The sequence below is a fragment of the Drosophila persimilis genome, unplaced genomic scaffold, assembly GCF_003286085.1.
Source record: "Drosophila persimilis strain 14011-0111.01,24,50 unplaced genomic scaffold, DperRS2 tig00000002-arrow-pilon, whole genome shotgun sequence".
NCBI lineage: Eukaryota > Metazoa > Arthropoda > Insecta > Diptera > Drosophilidae > Drosophila > Drosophila persimilis.
Window position 1 is genome coordinate 4,561,276 of NW_020825289.1, and position 21,548 is coordinate 4,582,823.

Sequence of the window (21,548 nt, forward strand, 5' to 3'; positions counted from 1 at the left end):
GTGACGGTTCGCTCGCAACCCTCTGTGTCCTAGGGGGTGTGGGACGCAGGCCGCACAGGGTATTACTAACCGGAGCGGCTGCGCCTCAGTTCCGAGCTCACAGTTGTACGAGCCGACCCGTCATCCGTTTGTCCCCCTGTAGCACCCGATGGCTATCAGCTGATAAGAGCCAGCGCAGGCCGGCCGGCAAAATTACTCAGTTCTGGAGCCCCCTGTCATGTTGAATGTTTTGTGGCGTATTAGGGGGCGACACTGTTATGTTTGTTGACTGTTGTGGATAACAAAACTTGCACATATGTACATAGGTCAAAAGTTCCGTTTTGAACTGCTTTCTGTTAAATGCTAACTATATTTATCATGTTTTCCACCAAACATCTACAAACATTACAAATTATGTAAGCACCGTCGGTTGAAAATATGTATCTCTCTTTATAAAATGTTGGTGGTCCTGAAAAGGACAGATTTTTAAGGATAGTTTGCAAGTCTATCCTCGGTTTGGAATATCCATCACCGATATTGGTACGACAATAGCAACAAACCTGTATGACTGTGAACAGCTGGCGTCCTTCCTCCGGCAAATCATCCATGACGTCTTGCACCATTAAGCCATTATGGCTATGCCTGACATCTCGAGGTCCCCGCTGTTCAGCCTGTCCAGTGTGCTGAGATGTGTTCCCGAATGGGAGTATACTCGGCTAATCAGCAAATTCAGCTGTACCAGCTCCGTTGCGATGCAGCCCTTGTAATCCGTTGTAACGGGTGGGTACTCCGTGTCGATATATTGGGGATATTGCGGAGATGTTCTATGTCCCAGAGAACTGGGACTTCCCTGTTCGCTAGAAATTTCGCCAGCGAGTTGGCGGGGCACCCGTCCGATATGACACACATCAGACGGTTCGTGTACCCAAGTCGGTGTATGGCGTCCAGCACCGTCATCAATCCATCGTTGAAAATAGAATGTATTAATATATATAGAAAAAAAAAATTTTTTTAAATTTAAATATACAAATTTATAGAACACTTACCAATTTAATATGGAGCTAATGGAAATTACTCCCATCCATATTGAAGGCCGCGATAACCAGCACCTTCCATACTCCGTGCCAACCCCAACGCATATGAAATTCGTCAAAAATGACTGCGAAAGGATCAGTCGCGAAGAAATGGAGGTTATGCAGCATGTTTACTTCGCCGGAATTCAATTCTGCGGAGCGACTCTCCCGCGTTACGTGTTGTATCGCGCTCAGAAGCTGCTCCTCGGACAGCGTGCGGACGTAGGGCGAAATGAATTGGTCCATGACGACGGTTGGATTTTTCTAGGTACAGAAGGCTCAAGTATTGAGGATTTACTGCACATAATTCTTTGCAGTTCTGCTCTATATATGCATACATGTATATTCTTTGCTATCAAAGGACAATTAGCACAACATTTATTCGGACACCCCGTCTATTTCCACATTCTTTTCAAATAACTTGAAAACAATTAAATTTTAACAAACAAATTTTATTTCATTATGAAGATCCATGTTACTAATACTAATTTTAAACATAAAACCATAAAAACTTATAAAAAAACATAAAAGTATAAAAAAGGCACTTTTCTACGTACAAAAATTATTCGGACACATTGTAGTTTGTACGAAAAATAATTGTTTTCCCCCAGTTTTATTTGTGTTTTCCCAATTATAATATATATATAAAAATAAACGGGTGTCCGAATAAAGGTTGTGCTGACTGCATGTGCACGTACGCCAAGTAAACCTAACTGTTCTTTTCATCCTCTTTATACAATCTTGTCCGCTTTTTGGCAGACACACATACAATGAAAGCCTCCGTATTGCTTTTTTAAACGACGAGCTATTGCCGACTTCAGTGCTGTTTACGATATTCGTGTGAAATGACAAATAATTTTAATTATTACTATTGTTGCAAGCACGCACCGTCGCACCACCCTACACCGGGAAGCGATGAACCTGTTCCGCAGGTCCGTGCTCACCAACAAGTGCCCGGCGGAGGATACGCCAGACGAATGATGGAGTTATGGACATCCATTGTGGAAACTGAGGAGCAGCAAAAGAAACAAGAACTGTTCGACAAAGTAAGCAGTCACTAATAATCTCCTTTAATTAGACTTTCAAATCAATTTGCATCCCATCAGGGTCCACTAACTGTTGAAGCGTCACCTCCGCAGACATGCAAAATTCAGATACATTAAACATCCTCGCCGCCCTGAAAGTTCCGAACAAAATCGGTGCAAAAACTCCATTGGGCAGACGTCCGATCACAGTGGCAAAAGCTGAGACGTGGCTCTGCAAAACTGAAATCCAGGCAAAGAGGTCGCATTGCGGACATACATAGTTATTGATTACTTTCAAACTATGAACATCGAATTGAACCGCAAACGCTGCAAGCTCCTTGCCGAGGAGATCGTGACACGACTCGAGCACGAGGAAAGTAAAGATTGGACTAATAAAGGCGGAGTCATTAACGAACGGATGCGAACTCGGAAACGTACCGTAAGTTTCTGTAGGAATACAAAATAAAATAAATATATACATATGTATGTATTTATTTGTCTTCTTTTTTTTGCAGATCATTAGGAAGAAAGAAAGGATGGAAACATAACAAATATGTTAATTTATCGATATGAAGTTCCTTTTAGTATAGGGTAATATTCATATATGTATATAGTTGCCGGCAGCTTCCTCTCCTCAGTAGGCACGTCGTCAGTACAGGATCCTTCCTTTTCCTCCACTAATCACAATCTTCCCGTTTCACTCCGATTTTTTTTTTTCAGCAGCCACTCGGTCTGAATATTTCTCTCCGCGAACACGTCCATTCAATTCGGCACTCTCTGACTCTTTTTTTCTCCACGTTTTTCCAGCTCCGAACCGGCGTTCTGCCGATCCAGCGTCAGCGAGGGCGGCTAGCGTCGTTATTCTTACTGCGGCAGAAGGCTGGCGCCCTTGTTTTCATCCTCTTTCGGCGTCTGTTGCTGCGCCGGTGACTTTCGCCTCTCTTTTCCGCTACTGGCGCGTCGTTGCTGTTGGCTTGCGGTTCTCGTCGTTTCTCTTCTGCCGCTGCTGCGTCGATGCTGTCAATGCCTAAATCTAGAGAACAAGGAAATGTCAAAATCTTAATTATAATAAGGAAACGTAGCTTAGGATCCCTCCAGTTGTGAGGGAGCGTACGCTCCATCCACATTTTTTCGCCCATCAACTCGCCAGCATTTTCCCATTGCACTATGGTCCAGAAGTCGTTTTTTTTTTGCATAAAGTCTAGTTTTTAAACTAGAGCCTTGAAACTTTGCACAATTATTTTGAGTATTTTTATAAAATTTCGATTTTTTATACCCGATACTCAAAATGAGTATTGGGGTATATTAGATTTGTGGTAAAAGTGGATGTGTGTAACGTCCAGAAGGAATCGTTTCCGACCCCATAAAGTATATATATTCTTGATCAGCATCAATAGCCGAGTCGATTGAGCCATGTCTGTCTGTCCGTCTGTCCGTCTGTCCGTCCGTCCGTCTGTCCGTCTGTCCGTCCCCTTCAGCGCCTAATGCTCAAAGACTATAAGAGCTAGAGCAACGATGTTTTGGATCCAGACTTCTGTGATATGTCACTGCTACAAAAATATTTCAAAACTTTGCCCCGCCCACTTCCGCCCCCACAAAGGGCGAAAATCTGTGGCATCCACAATTTTAAAGATACGAGAAAACAAAAAACGCAGAATCGTAGAGAATGACCATATCTTTTAGACTGCAGAATCTGAATTGGATCGTATTACTATTATAGCCAGCATCAAGAAAACAATTTCATTTTTTCTCGCCCTGTCTCTCTCTAACACACAGGTAGCATAGGCGGCTTTGCTTAGAGTAAAACATTAGCGCCTAGATCTCAGAGACTATAAAAGCTAGAGCAACCAAATTTGGTATCCACACTCCTAATATATCAGACCGAGACGAGTTTGTTTCAAAATTTCGCCACACCCCCTTCCGCCCCCGCAAAGGATGCAAATCTGGGGATATTCACAAATCTCAAAGACTATTAACGCTAGAGTAACCAAATTTGGAATCCGCACTTCTCTTAGATCTCACTATAAAACGTGTATCTCAAAATTTCGCCCCACCCCCTTCCGCCCACACAAAGGACGAAAATCTGTTGCATCCACAATATTGCAGATTCGAGAAAAACTAAAAACGGAGAATCATAGATAACGACCATATCTATCAGATTGCTGAATCTGGATCAGATCAGATAATTTTTGTAGCCAAAAGGAACAAATCAATTTGCAGTGGCTACGCAGCGCCCGACGTCACGCTCAGACTGATTTTCTGTCTCTCTCGCACGCACTCTTTGTCGTGTCGTTTAATATTAGCGGCGTCTGCCGGAGGAAAGCCATACTGACTTAGTATCGGGTATAACTGTAGAGTTGCGGTGTCCGCAGCAACTCACAACGTTCCCCCTCGTTTTTGTTTCAGATTCGACCACGCCATCGACCCCCTTCCCCAGAGCACCTCAGATTTGTTTAACACAGAGCTCGAAATTAAAGCTAGAGCTTTTAAATTTTGTACATATACTTGTATACTTGTACTTGCGTACTTGTAAATCTGAACCAGATCGTATAATTATTATAGCCAGAATCACGAAAACAATTTCACTCTTTCTCGCTCTGTCTCACTCTAACACACAGGTTTCATGGTCGGTTTTGCCAATTGCAAAATATGAGTTCAAGGATCTCAGAACCCATAAGAGCTAGAGCAACCAAATTTGGTATCCACACTGCTGTGATATCGGACCTTGACCGTTTTGTGTCAAAATTTCGCCACACCCCCTTCCGCCCCCGCAAAGGACGAAAATCTGAGGCAACCACAAATCTCAGAGACTATTAAGGCTAGAGTAACAAAATTTGGTATCCGCACTTCTGTTAGATCTCACTATAAAACGTATATCTCAGAATTTCGCCCCACCACCATCCGCCCACACAAAGGACGAAAATCTGTTGCATCCACAATATTGCAGATTTGAGAAAACTAAAAATGCAGAATCATAGAGAATGACGATATCTATCCGGTTGCTGAATTTGGATCAGATCAGATAATTTTTGTAGCCAAAAGGAACAAATCAATTTGCACTGGCTACGCAGCGCCCGACGTCACGCTCAGACTGATTTTCTGTCTCTCTCGCACGCACTCTTTGTGGTGTCGCTTAATATTAGCGGCGTCTGCCGGAGGAAAGCCATACTGACTTAGTATCGGGTATAACTGTAGAGTTGCGGTGTCCGCAGCAACTCACAACGTTCCCCCTCGTTTTTTTTTTTGCATAAAGTCGGAAGTTTAAATTACATACTTCAAATTTATTACATTTTGTTGTTAAATCATTATATATAATATCTTATTTCAAATTATCTATATTTATATATAAACTATGGAAATTTATTACACACTAATTTTTTTCTTAAATGACCTCATCTTCATCTTCTAGTTCTATGTCGTATATATTATAATCGGAATCAGAATCAGATTGCGAGTCATTTTCGTATTCACATGAATCTTTGCTTTCGGTAGACGGCAACTCCAGAAGGCTTAATACTTCTTTGGAAAGAGGCTTTTTCTTGTTTTTCCTTTCCCTCTCCTTTAAACAGACACTCGATAGTAATGGATCCGAGGAATCTATCGCTCTATAAAAAATGTCAGTCATAGTATTTACCCGACTATTTTTTCTTACATGTGATAATCTGTCTTTTTTGTACATTTTATTCCGTGCCTCTGAAGCATTTTCTCCTAAACATCCAAGTGGAACCAACGTCGAATTGTTTATTTGAAAACCGTGGACTAATACTTTATGAATCGTAGGGGACATTGGGTACCACGGATATGTTTGCATATATAAGCAAAAAGTACTCTCACAAAAAGAACGAAATTTTTCCGAATTTATATAATAGTTACACGAAATTGCGATTAAGATTATGTGAAAATTATTTAAAAGGGCTACGCTAAAGTTGGTTATGGATGATAGTAGCTTAATACGTTATGCTTAATATGCATTTCATAGGTAACTACTATGTCAACATTCTCAACTAATTTATAAACAAAGGGTTTAAGAGTGTTAATTTGATAATCTAAATCTTTTTTTCTATAATTATGTGCGCAGTAGTTTCTTTTACTAGATCAATTTTTAGCGGTCTGCAAAATCTAATAGACTGCGGTGTTCTATTTGTCCAGATGTTCCGATGATAGGTGTCTTGAATTTGTATGGGTATAACAGAAGTTACAAATAAAGAATGATCGGAAAGCTGACTGCCAGGTATTTCAGTTAAAAACTTCTGCTTGTATATACTATGACCCGTTGAGCCATCAAATCCGTAGCTGCAGATTAATTTGATTTCAGATGCATCCGGGAACTGCTTGAAAACATCGGACTGCAATTTAATTATTCGATGTATGATCCAAAAGATTTTGTAATGGCACTCGAGCAGTAGTTTCCATTACTTCTATGCACTCTGGTCGGCACTGTAATTTAGCTTCCATTACTTTATTATAGCTAGGATAAATGTCGCAGTTATGCCTTTTATTTAAAAGCCTAGTGTTTGTATACTGCTGTTTGTTGAGTGAATTTTCCAGGAGGTAAGCTAAAGCTTCATCTGGTGAAAGTGGAATGGGCTTTTGCAATTGAAGATGCTTTTTCGATTCAGTCGGGTATTCAGGTGTTCTAATTGTTTTTGTTAGGACAAAAGCCACGTCGGTCTTGCGTGCTTTCTTAGCAGAAACTGCCGCAGCATGCATAAGAAGATTCGTGTTATTATTATTATCATTTGCAAGATCAGACGCCAGTTTCCTTTTTAATCGTGTCCCTGCATTTGTATAATGTAATGTTGGACGTCCCATTTTCTTTGGTGTCTTACAATTTTCATCAACAATAATTGTTATTTTAGAAGCCATCCATTTAGCATGGGTGGTCATAAACCGTTCCATCATTTTGTTGCACTTCAGAAGGTTTCTTTTAATGAAGGATTCAAAATTACTGATTTTTATACCCGATACTCAAAATGAGTATTAGATTTGTGGTGAAAATGGATCGATTGAGCCATGTCTGTCTGTCCGTCCGTCCGTCCGTCCGTCCGTCTGTCCGTCCCCTTCAGCGCCTAATGCTTAAAGACTATAAGAGCTAGAGCAACGATGTTTTGGATCCAGACTTCTGTGATATGTCACTGCTACAAAAATATTTCAAAACTTTGCCCCGCCCACTTCCGCCCCCACAAAGGGCGAAAATCTGTGGCATCCACAATTTCGACGATACGAGAAAACTAAAAACGCAGAACCGTAGAAGATGACTATATCTTACAGAGTGCAAAATCTGAACCAGATCGTATAATTATTATAGCCAGAATCACGAAAACAATTTCACTCTTTCTCGCTCTGTCTCACTCTAACACACAGGTTTCATGGTCGGTTTTGCCAATTGCAAAATATGAGTTCAAGGATCTCAGAACCCATAAGAGCTAGAGCAACCAAACTTGGTATTCACACTCCTGTGATATCGGACCTTGACCGTTTTGTGTCAAAATTTCGCCACACCCCCTTCCGCCCCCGCAAAGGACGAAAATCTGAGGCAACCACAAATCTCAGAGACTATTAAGGCTAGAGTAACCAAATTAGGTACACACACTCCTTTAAGATGTCACTATAAAACGTATATCTCAGAATTTCGCCCCACCCCCATCCGCCCCCACAAAGGACGAAAATCTGTTGCATCCACAATATTGCAGATTCGAGAAAACTAAAAACGCAGAATCATAGAGAATGACTATATCTATCCGGTTGCTGAATTTGGATCAGATCAAATAATTTTTGTAGCCAAAAGGAACAAATCAATCATTGGCTACGCAGCGCCCGACGTCACGCTCAGACTGATTTTCTGTCTCTCTCGCACGCATTCTTTGTCGTGTCGTTTAATATTAGCGGCGTCTGCCGGAGGAGAGCCTTGACTTAGTATCGGGTATAACTGTAGAGTTGCGGTGTCCGCAGCAACTCACAACGTTCCCCCTCGTTTTTTTCATTTTTAATATGTATGATGAATTTACTTTGAGAATTTGCAAGAAAAAACGTAATCCATTCACATAAAAATTTCGACTTTATGCCAAAAAAAACGAATTCTGGACCATAGTGCATTGGAGGGACCCGGACCTACTCTATTAGAATTAAGATTTTGACTTTTCTTCGTTTTCTAGGTTTAAGCATTGACTTTTCAGTTTTAGGTTAAGGGGGAGGGGGGAAGGCCACGAAGGCTACATGGTATTAATTTTATATAATATACGGCCCGAGGGGTCTCTAAGCCCTACGCAGCTTATTATCTTCTTTAAAGTCGCGATCACGGCGGACGCCACTGGCTTTTCACAACCAAACCCAACAACAACGACGTAGCAGCAGCCAAAGATGCAGAGGAATACACCAAGAACCGAAACCCAACGGCACCGACACAGAAACGGGGAGGAATACACCGAGAAACAAAACCCAACGACAACAACGCAGCGGAAGCCAAAGAGAGAGAGAGAGGAGTACCCCAAGAGTCGAAACGGTAGCCAACAGCATCAATTCAGCGACGGCCGAAGACGAGAAGCGCCGAAAAGATAAGCCGCCAGCGTCGACGCAGCAACGAAGCGCCGAAACGGTAAGCCCACAGCAGCAACGGCAGAAGAGAAACGCGGAAAACCAAAACCATGTAACGACGCGCCAGCAGCGAAAAAGAGAGACAAAAGTCACCAGCGCATCGTAGACGCCGAACGACGGCGTTCTCGGTGACACCTGTCGGCGTTCCCTCCGCATGATTCCCTCCAGTAGTTTGTGACCCCGCAGGGTCCCGAGGCCGCTATCCGACGATCGTCTAAGCGCTCCCGGTGACGCCTGTTGGTGTCTCGCCTGACCCCCGTAGTTCCCTAGGTCCCGAAGGTGCTGTCCGGCGATTGCCTAAGCCCTCTCGGCGATACCTGCCCTGTATGATAAAGACTTTCGCAGTAATGTTTAGCCCGATAGTGTCCCGTGAGTGCTATCCGGCGATTGCCTAGGCACTCTCGGCGATGCTTGCCGGTATCCCCGACCCTCGTAGTAATTCTTAGTTCGACCGTGTCCCGTAAGTGCTATCCGGCGATTGCCTAGGCACTCTCGGCGATGCTTGTCGATATCCCTGGCCCCCGTAGATACTCTCGGCGATACTTGTCGGTATTTCCGCATAGCAAAGTCCCCCTTTCCGCGTCGTAGTAATTCTTAGACCGACAGGGTCCCGTAAGTACCGTCCGGCGATAGCCTAGGTACTCTCGGCGGCACCTGTCGGTATTATCGCATTGTAAAGACCTCCGTATTGATTCTGAGTTCGGTGGCGACCTGAAGGCTCTATTCGGCGAAACCGACTGCCACGTCCCACGCTACGATCGCTCCCGTCAGCGGGACTGCCGCCCCGTCCCCATCGTCGGTCCGAAATACCGAGTCCCGGCAAATTATAAATATTACTGTAATTTCGACCCTGGAGTAGACTGAGATATGTACCCCAGCCCAGGATCGCTTCCTTACACAGTAGAAAAATGACGGCGAAATGATGAGCGGAAAAAATGTGGGTGGAGCGGAGCGTACGCGCAGAGCACGCATTAATTTTAAAATATTACTTACTAAGGATTGCTAGGTTAAGCAGCAAGTCCCAACTCATTGGCCTCTGTGCCACGCCAAGAGCACAGCACTGTCGTGCTGCATAAACTTTAATATAATACTAGAAGTACCTTTTCGAGTTTTTTGTTTTTATGTAGTGCACAACGATTAGTAGGACTGATGTTTTCATCAGAGGTCGACCAGCACGCTATCATTCCGGCTACTGTCTCGTCGGCAAAAGGGTGGTGTTCTGTTTATTTGTCTATTCTGATACCAACGATATTTTTGTATATTAAAAGAGCATGCAAGACATGTACAAGTACAATTACAGAACCGGAGAGAAACAAAACTTTTGGCCATTAGACTTCACTTACACATATGCACACGCACGCGAAACGAACGGATTAAAGGTCGTCCTCAGCTGGAATGAACCACGCCCACCCTTCCATGGTCATAATCTGCCATCTTCCTCTATACTTCATGACCCCTTTTCTTAAGGGCTCGCTACTACAGGGACTGGGTATCGGAAATCAAGATCAACGTTTAAGGAGACAATTTAAATTTATTCATTAATAGCTAAAATTTATATACGTTACTAGCACTTACTCTACCATGCGTGCGACCGAAAATTTGAGCCGATCCCCCTCTGGATTTTCGGTTCGCCACCTTGATGAAACGTTTCGATTTAAACACTGGAGTTCTATGACAAAAAGGCACTGAGACCCTCTGAGTCTTAGGGGATAGCACCGATAGACGAATGGTTCATCCGTTTACAAAAAATTATCGAAAATTGCTTTTCTTTTTCTTTTGATCCGCTCGCGAATCCACGACCCGCTGCTTTCCAACGGCAACTAACTCTTTTTTCAGCTCGTTAGGCCAGCCTTGGTCGAATTATTATCGCCTCTGCTTCGCTCTAGGTTCTCCTCGTTTATGGTTCCCCTCTGCTATGCATTCCCCTTGCCAGGTGAATTTATGTTGAAGCGGCGCTCTTTTTGCCTTGAGATTGAACTGAGGATAGGGTGCCAAACCTAAGGGATAGCAAAAGTTCCGACTGCTTAAATACCTGTACTGCTACACCGCTGCAAAGCTCTCCTCCACTTACCCGCGGATCTGGCCCCAATTTAGCAGCTGAATTTTTCTGCTGACTGCTTTTTTTCTCTTTCTAACAAGCTCGCGCACGTTTCCGAATCTAAGCAAAAATGTTATTTTACTCTTCACACTTCACTTCAAACCGCTAGGTTGATCAACGTACCTAATTTCTGAGCTTCGCTAGAAGCTACCAGTTGGCTCAGTGTCCAAGACGAAAAAGAGCGAACGCCATTCTGCCTCGACACTCGGACCCTATTTTCCCTGCTCGCCCCTTCAACTGTCAACTTTCATTACTCTTTTCTCAGATACGATCTTTGACCTATAGGTGCCGCGTTTATTTTTTCTTCTTCCACCCCCCCAGTGCTGTTAGGACGCACAGTTGTACATGAATTTTGGTCTGCCGAGAAGATATCCTATTCCCCGAGTGAATTTCCCCCAAGCTACAGGGCTCTTTACATTTAGCATCTTACACTGCCGATCAATAGAATAGACTCAATGCATTTTCTATGCGAAATTTCTTTTTAAAAATCAAGACACAAATGAATTTAGCAAAATATATATTTTTAATAGTCAAGATACCTTTACCAAAAAAATTAAAAATTGGAGTTCTAAATCAAAGGGTTTTTTTTATTTTGGACTTCAGTCCACTTCTTGACCACTATAGCAGTATTGGGGCATTGTTTCGCTGAAAAGTCCAATGTAATGTCTCAATGATGTTGAAAAAGTAGGGAAATGGCATTTGGGGTAGCGTAGCTCTTTGTAGCGAATGGCATAGCTCGTTTTTAAGTCCGTCTGCGAGCAAGACTTAACAAGACTTCACTCATCGCTATCGGATTTTTATACCCGATACTCAAAATGAGTATTGCGGTATATTAGATTTGTAGTGAAAATGGATGTGTATAACGTCCAGAAGGAATCGTTTCCGACCCTATAAAGTATATATATTCTTGATCAGCATCAATAGCCGAGTCGATTGAGCCCTGTCTGGCTATCCGTCCGTCCGTCTGTCCGTCCCTATTAGCGCCTAGTGCTCAAAGACTATAAGAGCTAGAGCAACGATGTTTTGGATACAGAATATTTCAAAACTTCGCCCCGCCCACTGCCGCCCCCACAAAGGACGAAAATCTGTGGCATCCACAAATTCATAATAGAGAATGACCGTATCTATGAGATTGCTGAATCTTGATCAGATCGGATCATTTTTATAGCCAAAAGGAACAAATTAATTTGCAGTGGCTACGCCAAGGTCCGCCCTGCAATAAAAATATCGAACGAATCGTTCGCATCATCGGTACAGTTCCCAGTCATCGTAGAGCAGGGCGGCCGATGCAAAGCTGTGGGAAGGTGGAGTAGGATATTGAAAGGTTAAGAATTTGGGCAGATATCGTGGCTTTCCACTCACCTTGTTGATGTGACACTGAAAGTCTGCTGTCGACCTCATCGTGGCCATTGTCACAGTTGGTTGTACCATCGCAGACCAGAGCCTTTTCCCTGCCCTCGCCTGAATGTCCGCTGAACTGATGCGCCGGCTGTCCTTTCGTCACAGCGCCTGGAGGCGGATATACAGTCGTTGTTCATGTCACTATTCCCGCCACTTAAAATTATCTAGCCTTCAGGCCGGATGCACGCCGTTCCACTCCGGTCTTGTCGTCTTGCCGGACACCGGCAGCGGCACATTCGGGCAGTCTGTCGTAGCTGGGGGCATGCAGAGCATATCCTTGTCGACATCAGTGTGATTGGCCCGTCTTGATCAATGTCCTCTAGTGTTCCAGTCGCTCCAGTACACGTAGTCCTAGCTGTCAACCAGTCGTCTCGTCTCCAATCGAATCTGAGCTTCCGGCCATGATTATAGCTCGGATCCGTTCCGCTCGGAGTCCGAGGGAAGGGGGCGACCTCTGTCCGTCTGACCACCCCTTCCAGGATGCGCGCCCTCGGCATTGTCCACTCTGCAAAGGAAAATATTCCTCGATTTTGATATTCCGTTGAATATTACTAGCTAAATAGAGCTCTTAGCTCTGCCCACATCATTTTAGCCCATTGATGAATCAATTTTCTACTTAACTGGCTTATTTTTATTACTTGCTTTTATTGTATTTTGACTAAAACAAGGTTTATTTATTTTTTGCTGGTATTTAAGGACATGATGCGCGCATAGGTCTTTGTGCACCCTATTTCGTTAATTTTATATGTAGATCAAACGCAATTTATTAAGACCTTTTCTCAAATTGATATGTTTTCGACTTATTCATGTGTATTATTAGTATCTTGTATATATTTATATCGATCCTGAGCCTTGGAAGACAAACGTATTCACAATTCTATAACATCCATTACCCCCAGGGTATGTGTGCATGGAATTAGCAGCATGTTTGTGTATGGAACGAGACTCATTGCTGCTAAAGCTAACTGGGGCGAAACGACCAATTCTTTGTTCCGTTGAATAATACTATCTATATGGAACATTTAGCCATGCCCACTCAATTTTGTACGATTGATGAATCAATTCTATACATGATTGGTCTATTCGAAAAACTTGCATTTATAGGATTTCTATATAACATTGAAAATGAAATTAATAGATTGATGAAATTGACAAAAATACCATGGGAGCGCGGCGAAAACCATTATTTCTACAGTATGACCCTCAGAAATATACCAAAATATACCGTCTCATTTAAAAATATACGTAAATATACTGATTTCGATATTCCGTGGAATATTCAGGCCATGCCCACATAGTTTTATCCGATTAATGAATCAATTTTCTACTTAACTGGCTTATTCTGATTACTTGCTTTTATTGGATCTCTATATACCGTTGAAAATGAAATTTAATAGATTGATGAAATTAGCAAAATACACCATTATATACCGATATACGTGGCGTCTCGTTATAAATAGATATAAATAAATTAAATATGCCGCTATAAACCGAAAAAATTGGTTCTGATCGCCCTGATCGGATCGGCTTTCGTTACCGACTATAGAGGAACTATCCATCATACAATTTTTAAATGATATTCACAGAGTAAATTCTTTTGGACAAACTCTATTGAACTAGTTCATTACTGAACTAAAATAATTTAATTTATAAATGTTATCCAGCACTGTATAATAATATAATACTAAAATAAACAATTTAATTTGATTTAAATATTAATTGTATAGACCAAAAATGATTGCGCAAACATTAAGAGCCGTTGCTCAAAGAAGCCGGAGCTTCGTCTTTCCACACGGCTCCTGTCGTATGCTGCACAGCGGCATGGCTGTTAACTTCAGCAAGGCATACGACTACGATGGCAAAACAAAAGTCACAATATTCAATACAGAAACGGACCTAGGACTTATGATTACTGGTTATAGTCAATATGGGTTCAGACTCAACAACGACATGGTCCTAATTGGTCCAATCAGTGTTTTTCCTAGGTACGTAGAACATTCCCACCAAGGGCGGTCGAATTATGTAAACATGCACATGCAATTGGTTTCCCTATGGTTTCATTTCAGGTCAGTCCTTTCTTGGAATGTAAACACGTTCGAGGACATCAACGAAGAAAGCCTCAGCTTGTTCCCTACTCTGGATCCGAAAATTGATGTTCTCATAATTGGTATTGGAGACCAAAGCCCGTCGCCGCCGCTGTCCAAGCGGATCATAGAGTTCATGAAGAAACACAAAATAAACGTTGAGGTTCTTCGAACGGAGCAGGTGAGTTTGTATGCCAAGTGACAATACCTGAACAGTAGATAATATCCACTACTTTTTTCAGGCTTGTGCTACCTTCAACTTTCTTAATGCTGAGAACAGAATGGTGGCATGCGCGCTCATACCACCCCTGCATATATCGTATAATGAGAACGACATTCTGCAAACGAAGCTAAAGCAGAAGGAACTGTATGAGACCGATTAAACGGACTGTTTTCGTTTTTCTTATGTAAGGGTGCTGTTTGTATAATATTTGCGTCATTGTTAGGAATTAAACGAAGGTTAGATTAACCCGGTCGGCTCTCAGCGCGGCCACGCATAGGCCAGTATGGCCCTTAGTTATCCTGATAATGGGGGTATAAACCATCGCGGTCATCGAGAATTTACAGTCCTTTCGTGGTAGGTGCAGTAGGTAGTGGCTAAGTTTCTCGTTGCATTCCTTGCACATTATTTTCGAGGTTCTGCAGGTGGTGGTACTCCTCCACCTGCTTTCGGTTTATGATCTGGCCTGCTTCTCTAGATCGCTTTGCAGAGTTCTAAGGGAGACAGGCACGTTCTCGGTTCTCATATTCGCCAGCCGGAAGCCTTCATTAGCTAGTACGATGGCTGGGAAGTAGATCCGCACTGACTTTGTCGGGCTTAGGGTGTCTAGTGCCTGCTTGTCAAGACGCTTCTGCATCTGACCGCGGACGCCTGCATGGATCTAATTTCCGCTTGGCTGTCGACGAATAGATTGACCGCATCATGTGCTCGCTCTATACGCTGCGCGACCTCTGCTGCTTTCATGATGGCGAAAGCTTCCGCATGGAATATGCTGCATCCGTCCGGTAGCTTATACTACAGCCTTATCGCAGGGTCTGTGCAGTATAAGCTCCTACTTCTCCGTCCATCTTAGATCCGTCCGTATATATGTTGAGCTTGGTCCCTTCCCTTTTCCCAGTCTTCGGGTCCCAGAGATGAGATAGTTTTAATGTCGAGGCAAGTTTGGGGGGTCATATAATCAGTAGATCTGGTCATGTCCCCGCTGATTGAACTATGCCCGTATCCTTGTGGCGACATTTTTCTGATGGCCTTCTTCACCCTTTAGAGTACATTGGGTTTCCATGCCAGGTATGCTTAGGTATTTTTCCTGTGTTTTTGGGGTCAGCCTACTTTGGTCAATTTTCGGGGGCGTCCATATACCTTGCAGGTACCTTGCACCTCTTGGTAAAGAGAATGAGGTCCGTCTTGCCCGCGTTGATACTGAGTCCTACCTCTTCCGCCCACTCACGTATCTCCCGGAGTGTACGTTCCATTAAGGAGCTGAGGGGCGATGGACATACACCCGTAATAAGTATGCTTATGTCATCTTCATAAGCTGTTATTTTTGGGGCCTTCCTTTTAAATCTCTTGATGAGGTCGTCGACCACCAGATTTCACAGGAGTCGCGACAGGACTCCACCCTGAGGTGTGCCTCTGTGAGCCCCTTTAACCATGGAATCGGTGCCCCACTCCGGTTGCACACATCTAAAACTTAGGAGGTTCTTGATCCAAAGGTTGATTGCTGGGCGTGTGTTATTCGCTTCTACGCGATTCGTTATTGCTGCTGTGGCCACGTTATTGAATGCTCAGGAGATGTTGACAAATACTCCCAGTGCATACTTTTTATTGTGAAGGGCGTTCTCGATGGTGGCTACTAACGAGTGTAGTGCATCTCCACCGATTTCCCTTTGGTGTAGGCATGTTGGTTAGTTGACATCAGTCCCTCAACCGCATTCCTGATGTGTAAATTAAACAGCTTTTCCAGTGTTTTTAGTAGAGCGGAGGTAAGGCTTATCGGTCTGTAATCTTTGGGACTCACATGACAGCACTTTCCTGCCTTTGGAAGGAAGACAACTCTCGAGGTTCTCCATTGGATAGGGATATAGCCCGTACTTTCCAATGCAGTGTATATTGCTGAGAGCCATGGGGTGATAACCTCTTTGGCCACCTGCATCATGGTTGGGAATATCCCTTCCAGTCCTGGTGCTTTTATGCCCGCGAAGGGGTCTATAGCCCAGTGGATTTTTTTAGTGGTTAACAGGTCTGTTTGGGGGTGTTGTTCCTCGGTTGCTAGGTCCATGCTCTTCCGCTTCGGTGACCTTGGTGCATCCAGGGAATTGCGCCTCCTTTAGTACGATAGGACTTCTCTACTGCCCTCTGTCCACTGTCCGTTATATAGTTTTAATTGACACTGTACTGTGGGCTGCTTTGAGAGCAGCTTCTGGAGCATAGCGGTTTCAGGCATTTTCTCGATGTTGCAGCAGAACTTCCGCCACGAGTTCCTGTGTGCCGTACGTATTTTCTTCTTGTAGCTACTAAGTAGGATTTTGTATTCCTCATTGACGATCTCTTTGTTCCCTTTTGTGGCGATCTTAGAGAATTCCTTGAAGTTGTTCCTTTGGGGAGAAAGATATCGGTTCCACCATTGTGGCTTGGACCTCTTCTTTGTTCTTGAGGGGTTAAATGGTAGGCATCCAGTAACTCCTTGAATAGCGTCTCTAGGGACTTCTCTATATCCATTTCAGTTTTCACTGAGCCCGGTTTCGAAGTATGTGCCTTTTTAAACTTTACCCAGTTTGTATTCCGGGGTATCTATAGACTGTTATCTTCGAAGTGTGTTTGAACTCGCACTTAAACTGAATGTACTTATGGTCCGAGAAGGATGGACTTTCGAGGACTCTCCAGCCAGATACCAAGGTACTCTTTCCCGTGACGAGAGTTATGTCGTGCACGTTTGACGAGGTGGGACCTACGAATGTGTGTTCCTGCCCCACGTATGCTAGTGGATAATATAAAGTGTAGGAGTGACTCATATCATTGATGTCGGGGCTTCCCCACTTATTGTGATGGGCTCAACCACGAAGAGATGAGACCGCGAAAACTCACGACACGCGCCAACGGCAAATCCGCCAAGTCGGCAAAGCGCGACTGGGATGACCCAGTCGACACACGATCACCAAGTAAGCGAAATGCCATCCCTGCGTATTGATAAGCGCCGGCCTGGAACCAGATAGGAGCTTACGAAGAAACCCGGCCCCGAGTACAGACGTTGTACCAATCTTAGAACTTAAGAAAGTGCTAAAAGTATTTATAATAAAGTGTCCAATTATCTAAATAATATCAACAGCGTAAGTCATTCCAAAGAGCCGAGGCGAAGCTACCCCACCTCACGTCCACATACACCATTCGATACACACTACTAGCAACTCTCGCCCTAGCCCCGATCCATCCTCTCTACGAGAGGCCAACCCTGCGTCTCCCTCAAAGTTCCATCCACTTCTACAAATTTCTTGTGGATTGACCCCTGGACGTGACTGAGCTTACCTCGGCCTGAAATAGGTCCATCACAACATCTCCTCCACCTTGTTAGCGAATAAACCGTTGCTCAGCCCATTCTATCGTGGATTTCTCCCCTTGGGATATATCCACCCTGCCTTGGAGCCGGCTATTGAGCTTTTGCCTTCATCCCCTCCCTGGAACGCTTCCGCCCGAGTTATTGACCGGTTAATATTTTTCGGGGGAGCTTCCCCTAGTGTTTTATGGCTGTCCGCCAGGCACCTCTAGCCATGGCCCTGGTTCAGTTCACTGCATTACCTCGGACAGAGCAAGCAAGAAGGCATTACCCTTGCCTCAGCTAGAGGATTTTCGCCAGCCGGAATTAAACGAACATTTAATTTCAAATTTCTTTACTCGTAGACATAGTTTTAAGTGTATAAAAGCTAAGGCATCAAACTGCAGTCAAACTGCACTTTCCTTTGTTGATTTGATTTCGATTTCAGTCGGCTGTTGCGCCAGGATAGCGCTCGATAAGCATGGCAACGCCCTGGCCGCCGGCTGCACAAGCTGCGACCACACCAAGCTTGCCATCTTCGCGAACCAAGCGGTTCGCAGTGTGCATGCACAGACGGACACCAGTTGCGGCAAATGGATGTCCGATGGACAGGGATCCGCCCCAGTTATTCCATTTGGACAGATCTGGTGAGCCCAACTTTTCGCTCAGGCCCAGATATGTTTTGCAGAACCAATCCGAGTCCAAGGCCTTCAGATTGGCCACAATTTGACCGGCAAAAGCTTCATGGATCTCCCACGAGTCAATGTCTTTCAAAGTGAGACCGGCTTTTTTCAAAAGTTTCGGAATCCCGTAGGCGGGTCCCAGTAACAGTTGATCGACGGGATCTTGCGACACGTACAGGAAATCGCGCAGGTAGGCCTTCGGCTTAAGGCCAAGCTGTTTTGCTTTCTCCTCAGTCATGATCAAACAAGCAGAGGCACCATCGGTCAGAAATGAGGCATTAGCGGCTGTAACCGTGCCATAGGGTTTCACAAAAGCCGGCCTCAACTTCGCCAAGCTTTCGGGGGTTGACACACGAATGCCGTTGTCTTTGTCCACTACCTGATCAACGCCTTGCACCTTGAATGGAACCAGATCCGTGAAGTAGCCCTTCTCCTGTGCTTCCTTTGCCAACGTGTGCGATCTCAGGGCGTACTCATCCTGCTCGCCGCGGGAAACATTAAATGCGGATGCCAGACGATCCGCCGAGTGTCCCATTGTCTCGCCAGACGAAAACTCGGCCACAGCTGGCAATTCGGGGGCCAAGAAGCCAGGCCTGAATGTCGACAGCAACGCCAAACGCTGCCCAAGAGTTTTTGCCTTGTTCGCCTTTAGCATAAGACCGCGCATCTTGCGAGAATGGCGAATGGGAACGTCTGACATAAACTCAACGCCACCAGCCACAATAACATCGTATGTGTTGGTTGCAATCAAGCCCATGCCCGTTGTTATTGCCTGCACAGAGCGGGATGTCAAGAGTTACTATGCAATTAAAGGAATAACTTTGATGGGATTACCGCATTGGAGCTGATGCAAGCCATTGTGACCGTGTGGGCGGGTGTTTTATTGCTGAACCCAGCTGCGAGTGCTGCCTCGCGTGCGATATTGGAAGTCTTCACTTCTTGGATGACGCTGCCATAGACTATATAGTCGATGAGCTCTTTGTCAAGTCGATTCTTTTGCAACAGCGATCTGTATAGGTATATTAGAGTCAAATACATGTCAAAACGTAAACCAAAAATATACCAAAGACTTACAAAAGAGAGTGTCGGGCCAATTCGTGCGGCATAAGTTTCGAGTAGGAGGTTCCGGAAGTCAAAAATGGTGTACGGACACCATCAACAAGCACCACATTTTGACTGTTCCTCTGCTTGGGTTGGGGTGCCGCCACCGCGGCCGACAGGGCTCTGCATTGAACTATATTAATTTGTACAAACAAAAATTTATTTCCATTATTAGGCTATTATTATGTATTGCATAGGCAACCAAACTATGGCATTGCAAAATAAAGTCTATCTATGATAAGCTTCAGACGTCATAGTAGCTTTCCAAAAGGGTGACGGGGACACCTCCATCCGTTGAGATCTTGGACTTTGGCCCTTTAAGATTTGTCCGTTGCCGGAGAGCCAAAGTCCAGTGCTGTGCCTCTGCTTGTCTTATGCAAATAACATGCTATTCCTTCCAACACATACCTTTTCTGGATATGTTCAAGATGTTAAGGCCATTGCTTTTGCGGCCCAAAATGCAGATATTTAAACTCATTTTACTTTTTGCTTTCAAAGTGCAGCTGTTGTGTCCAGTGTGACAGCGGAGTTATCGTTAAAACATACCGTCCGACCCTCAGAAACACACCAAAATATACCGCCTGATTCTAAAAATATACCGTAAATATACTGAAGAATTCAAGATCTATTACACATATTCCTCGTTTTTGATATTCCGTGGAATATTACTAGCTAAATAAAACAGTGAGCCCTGCCCACCTAGTTTCATACGATTGATGAATCAATTTTTTAATTAACTGTTTTATTTTTAATACTTGCTTTTATTGGATTTTGCGTAAAAAAGGTTTTAACGAAATAGGCCAAACAAAAACAACGAGAAAGGATAGTCGTTCATATTGCTCAATTTTTATATTCCGTTAAATAATTCTGGCCAACTAAAGCCCTTAGTTCTGCCCACGTAATTTTATGCCATTGATAAATAAATTTTCAACAAGATTGGACAGTTTTTAGACCTTGCTTTTATTGTATTTTGACTAAGCAAGGTTTAAACAAAAGAGTTTAAGAAAAAATATATGCCCTTGTATACCCTATTTCGTTAATTTAATATAATTTCTCAAATTGATAGGTTTTAGACGAATTGATGCATATGATTATTATCTTTTATGTACATGCATATATAGATACATATCTCGATCCTGATACCCGTTATTGGTCTCTGTAAGAAGACAATAAACTGTAAAATATCGTTGTAATAGCTTTAAAACAGAGACTAAATTGTTGTTGCTTTCTTTGGAGCCTGGGATTAATTCTATAATATCTATTTGCATTTCATTTTTGACGATTTTTATTGGTGAAAAGCAAAAATCGCGTCGTTCCGTTTTAAACGGTTCGTAGTTTAGCGGTATATTTAAAAAAAAACTAAGTTTATATGGATATATTATATGTGGTGGAATATGGAATGGGAATCATGCTGCCTACCGGTTATTACCGATTCAATACCCGATTATATACTATATTCCTCGATTTTGATATTACAACGAAAATTACTAGCTAAATAGAACCCTCAGCCCTGCCCACATAATTTTATCCAATTAATGAATCTATTTTCTACCTGATTTGCTTATTTAAAATACTTGACTTTGATTTTTTTTGTCTCAATTTTGGTTCCTCAACAACAATATAGCGTCTCGTATGATTAAAAACCGAACTTAGCACACCTAAGCCCCCTCGATTTAAATAGTTCAACTACTTGAGGCAAATGGCGGAAAATATTACTTATTTCTGAACTTAAAAAAATCACGATAGCTTTCATCTGAACTAAGCTAAAATTCTTAAAGTTGTATCATATTCTCTGTCATATTCCCCAGTCATTCAACACCATTCCATAATTCAGCTGCATAGTATCTTATCCTTAAAAAAAGACGAAAATAGAGAACAACATTTAACCGCAATCGGTTAATCGTCGTCCCACGAAATTTAACTGTTTTTCTCAAACAACTATACTCAAGCCACGTCCACATTTGTATCCCAGATACTCAA

The 21,548-nt window shown here is 43.3% G+C and overlaps 2 protein-coding genes across 2 annotated transcripts; one reads left to right on the forward strand and one right to left on the reverse strand.

Annotated features, from left to right (window-relative positions):
* Positions 1 to 13,890: 13,890 nt before the first annotated feature.
* LOC6590370 (NADH dehydrogenase [ubiquinone] 1 alpha subcomplex assembly factor 3) lies at positions 13,891 to 14,723 on the forward strand. The gene is made up of 3 exons (XM_002015584.2): positions 13,891 to 14,155; positions 14,237 to 14,435; positions 14,497 to 14,723. Exons 1-3 carry the CDS (start codon positions 13,905 to 13,907, stop codon positions 14,635 to 14,637), a joined length of 591 nt encoding a protein of 196 aa, XP_002015620.1. The 5' UTR covers positions 13,891 to 13,904; the 3' UTR covers positions 14,638 to 14,723.
* A 3,399-nt stretch (positions 14,724 to 18,122) lies between these two features.
* On the reverse strand, positions 18,123 to 20,062 carry LOC6590371 (trifunctional enzyme subunit beta, mitochondrial). The gene is made up of 4 exons (XM_002015585.2): positions 19,977 to 20,062; positions 19,542 to 19,701; positions 19,302 to 19,476; positions 18,123 to 19,239 (listed from the first exon to the last, which is right to left on the reverse strand). Exons 1-4 carry the CDS (start codon positions 20,044 to 20,046, stop codon positions 18,229 to 18,231), a joined length of 1,416 nt encoding a protein of 471 aa, XP_002015621.1. The 5' UTR covers positions 20,047 to 20,062; the 3' UTR covers positions 18,123 to 18,228.
* Positions 20,063 to 21,548: the final 1,486 nt, after the last annotated feature.

Excerpts from the sequence above, each read along its gene's own strand:
- LOC6590370 (XM_002015584.2), top strand. The coding sequence starts at position 13,905 with ATGATTGCGCAAACATTAAGAGCCGTTGCTCAAAGAAGCCGGAGCTTC. Across the intron at positions 14,156-14,236 it reads CCAATCAGTGTTTTTCCTAG|GTCAGTCCTTTCTTGGAATG; the intron begins GTACGTAGAACA and ends GTTTCATTTCAG. Across the intron at positions 14,436-14,496 it reads AGGTTCTTCGAACGGAGCAG|GCTTGTGCTACCTTCAACTT; the intron begins GTGAGTTTGTAT and ends TACTTTTTTCAG.
- LOC6590371 (XM_002015585.2), bottom strand. The coding sequence starts at position 20,046 with ATGAGTTTAAATATCTGCATTTTGGGCCGCAAAAGCAATGGCCTTAAC. Across the intron at positions 19,702-19,976 it reads CTTGAACATATCCAGAAAAG|TTCAATGCAGAGCCCTGTCG; the intron begins GTATGTGTTGGA and ends AAATTAATATAG. Across the intron at positions 19,240-19,301 it reads CTTGCATCAGCTCCAATGCG|GCAATAACAACGGGCATGGG; the intron begins GTAATCCCATCA and ends CGCTCTGTGCAG.